The sequence below is a fragment of the Cyclopterus lumpus genome, chromosome 12 (assembly GCF_009769545.1).
Source record: "Cyclopterus lumpus isolate fCycLum1 chromosome 12, fCycLum1.pri, whole genome shotgun sequence".
Classification (NCBI taxonomy): Eukaryota; Metazoa; Chordata; class Actinopteri; order Perciformes; family Cyclopteridae; genus Cyclopterus; species Cyclopterus lumpus.
The window spans coordinates 19,557,524-19,560,358 of NC_046977.1; the positions used below are offsets into that span (position 1 = coordinate 19,557,524).

General features: G+C 44.6%; 1 protein-coding gene across 3 annotated transcripts in view; it reads right to left on the reverse strand.

The window, feature by feature from the left end:
- Nucleotides 1-2,267, reverse strand: part of mapkap1 (MAPK associated protein 1) — a 21,685-nt gene extending 19,418 nt beyond the window's left edge. Inside the window, exons 1-2 of one of the 3 annotated variants that reach the window (XR_004610613.1) lie at nt 2,030-2,212; nt 387-874 (exon numbers count right to left, since the gene is read on the reverse strand). Coding sequence is in view for 2 of the 3 variants with exons in the window: in XM_034546732.1 (XP_034402623.1) it covers nt 387-669 (283 nt within the window). In the remaining variant the exon portion in view is untranslated. Of the gene's footprint in view, nt 1-386; nt 875-2,029 lie in introns of all 3 variants that reach the window. The other 2 variants (XM_034546732.1, XM_034546731.1) reach the window with 2 other exon arrangements.
- Between the last annotated feature and the right edge of the window lie 568 nt (nt 2,268-2,835).

Below are 2,835 nucleotides of genomic sequence, written 5' to 3' on the forward strand. Positions count from 1 at the left end.
AATGAGACTGTAGTTCTGGTGAATAAAGGTTTAACAAAAAGTTATTGGTTATAGAGAGCACACAAGAAAAAGAAAAAAAATTAAATAAATAACCAATCTGAGATTGACTGCTTGATTTACAAAGTATACTCAAAATGAATCATTGTAAATGTGAACTGTGCTACTCACCTCACAGCGATTAATAACATTCACACAGTGAACTGCAATATAATCCCACACAATTTGATATGAGCCTCACTAAACCACTGGCCCAGATTAGACACACAAACCCACTTCAAACAACAGCAAAACTGGCTTTCTGGCTGCCCCTGCCATAACGACAGAGGGCAAAGTGCCAGACAGAAAGCCTGCCCTGCTAAGCAGCCGGAGCCTGGAGATGCGCCTACCTGTGTTGGAGCGCCGACGGATGCCGAAGTCCCAGCTGGAGGTGATATCCATGGACTGGGAGAGGTCGCAGCCATGATTGTCTGTCACGCTGCTGCCCCCCTCGATCAGGGGGCCCGACCCTGTGGACCCACAGCTGCTGCCAGGTACCAGAGCCAGCTGGCACTTCTCCAGATCCACATCCTGGTCGATTAGTACCATCTCACACATTCCCGTATCATCACTGGTCACATGAGACTGTCTGATGTGGGCCAGAATAATGGCTGGGTTATCCAAGAAAGCCATTTCCTCTGCTTTGGAAAGTGGCCGATAGCTTCAGATGGTTTCTCTTTGTCCCACCCTCTCGCCTGTATTCCAGAGGATCCCTTTCTCTCTCCTTTCAGTCTCTCTCTGAGAGTCTTAAAGTAGTGGCCGGTGAGAAGTGGAGAGCGGTCATCTTTTCCATCTCCTGATTATTCCCTCTGCACCAAGGCAGGAAAGGTGCCAGCACCTGTTTGGAGCAAAATAAAAAAGGTATTACACAGTGCAGGTTGGAACCAGTCAAATTAAGCCTGAGATTTGAAGCCAAATCTTTGTAAAGGCAACAATTGAAAAGGCTTGCATGTCCCAAACTAGTTTATTTGATGCTTACACCAAGTAGTCTTCAAGAAAACAGAAGTAAAGCGGCACCTGATGAAGACTTAAGCTCCAGAGGCCCTTAATGCACGAATGTAAATCGGCTCTGTGACTTGGAAGGAGTAGAAGACTATTAATACACCCAGCTACTGTATAGACCCTTATCCATTCTACATGTCACACCACATACCAGATGATGTCACTGCCTAGGACCCTACATGTTAATCTGGACCAGTTTCTGATTTAGTGATAGTCACAATACTGACATGTCGCCCAAGACTCCAGTGTGAGCCATCACTGGACACGTGTGTCGACCAGTAAACAAATGACCTCTTACAACAACAAAAGAAGTGTGTCTCCTGAGTGTTGACACTGAACACAAAGCCGTTGGTGATTTCAACAGAGATGAGAGCTGTGAATAAGGGCAAAACAATGCCGTCCCCCGGGGTTACACTAGCTCTAAAGTTAACAAACAAGGAGCACCAGATGCCCGGCCACACATTGCTACAATCATATCTAATGGCCTTTATTTAACTTCGCAGTCACTTATTACAACAAAGGCTTTCTCCGACGGGTGCTAACGGAAGCTAGTGCTCAGCTGCAAAGTTTAAAATTGTCCAATTTGTAATGCTTTGCTGTTGTTTTTTTGACAAATTATGAACGTGCATGTTGACCGCTTCTCGAAAAGAAGATGTGCTTAATATGTTACACTTAACAACTCTCCCAAACAAGCCGATTAAAAAGTGACGGCTCCCCGGTAAAGGTTAGCTAAGTGCTAGCGTTAGCAGACCTAGCTAACGGGCTAACTTTAAACCCTTACACGTTAGCGCTCGTTAGCTAAGTCGCAGCTGTGTTCGGTATTCAGACTGTAAATACGCGTAGTCACAGATGTCAGTGCGCGTCGCGCTGGCTGAATCTAGTTAGCTTGTCGGCTTGTCGGCTAACACCCCTGAAGCTTTCTGCGGTTAGCGCTAACGCTAGCTGCTATCGTAGCCTCCCAGAGTAACTGTTGTTACTGAGGTTGTCCCACCTTTATAAGTCACATCCAATAAGGGAACGACATGTCCACATTGCTCCATTATTCATGCACACTCCCAGTAGTGACACGAACTCTTTCCACTCGTAACTAAGCACTATAGAGAAATCATAACACAACTGCAACCCGATGCGATCTGCTGTGCTGCTGTGCTGGGGCTTAGACAAGCAGCAGCGAACCCACTTTCAATTCCGGCTCCACTTCTTCTTCTTTGGGGTTTGCCCTTCTTTCTCTTCTTCGGTGTTTATTTGCGGTTAGCCAGCCCGCTTACAAATGCATTACCGCCACCTACTGGACTGGAGTGTTCAGCAGTAGATTGAATGGAAGATAACAATTAAAGTAATTTTCTCTATTGTCTATTAATGTTGTTAAGTATTTAATTATGAGATGGTGTACTGTACTTGATGCCTTCCCTAACAGAATCTCCAATGTAGCATTATGTTTTACGTTGATCAGTCCTAAAAATGAGTCCCTTCTTTCTTTGTAATACCCAATATTACACGTTCAACTGTTTCTGGTTTATTAGTCTTTTCATAGTCTAATTTGGTGCTATTCTATGAAGTGTTTGGTTTAATGCTGTATGTCCTCTTCTCTTTCCTTGGGCTCCTGCTTCATATTCCACGAACTCCAACAAGTTTTTGGGATACTGTGCAGATGTCTACCTGTGTCATTGAAGTCCCAATATTCTTGTCAAGTTTTGTGCATGATGTTCGTTATGATCGTTTAACCGCCTGTACTTTTATGTAAATCTTTACTTTATGCCGTTTGGGGTCGGCTGTAGCTCATGGGGAGATTGGTCA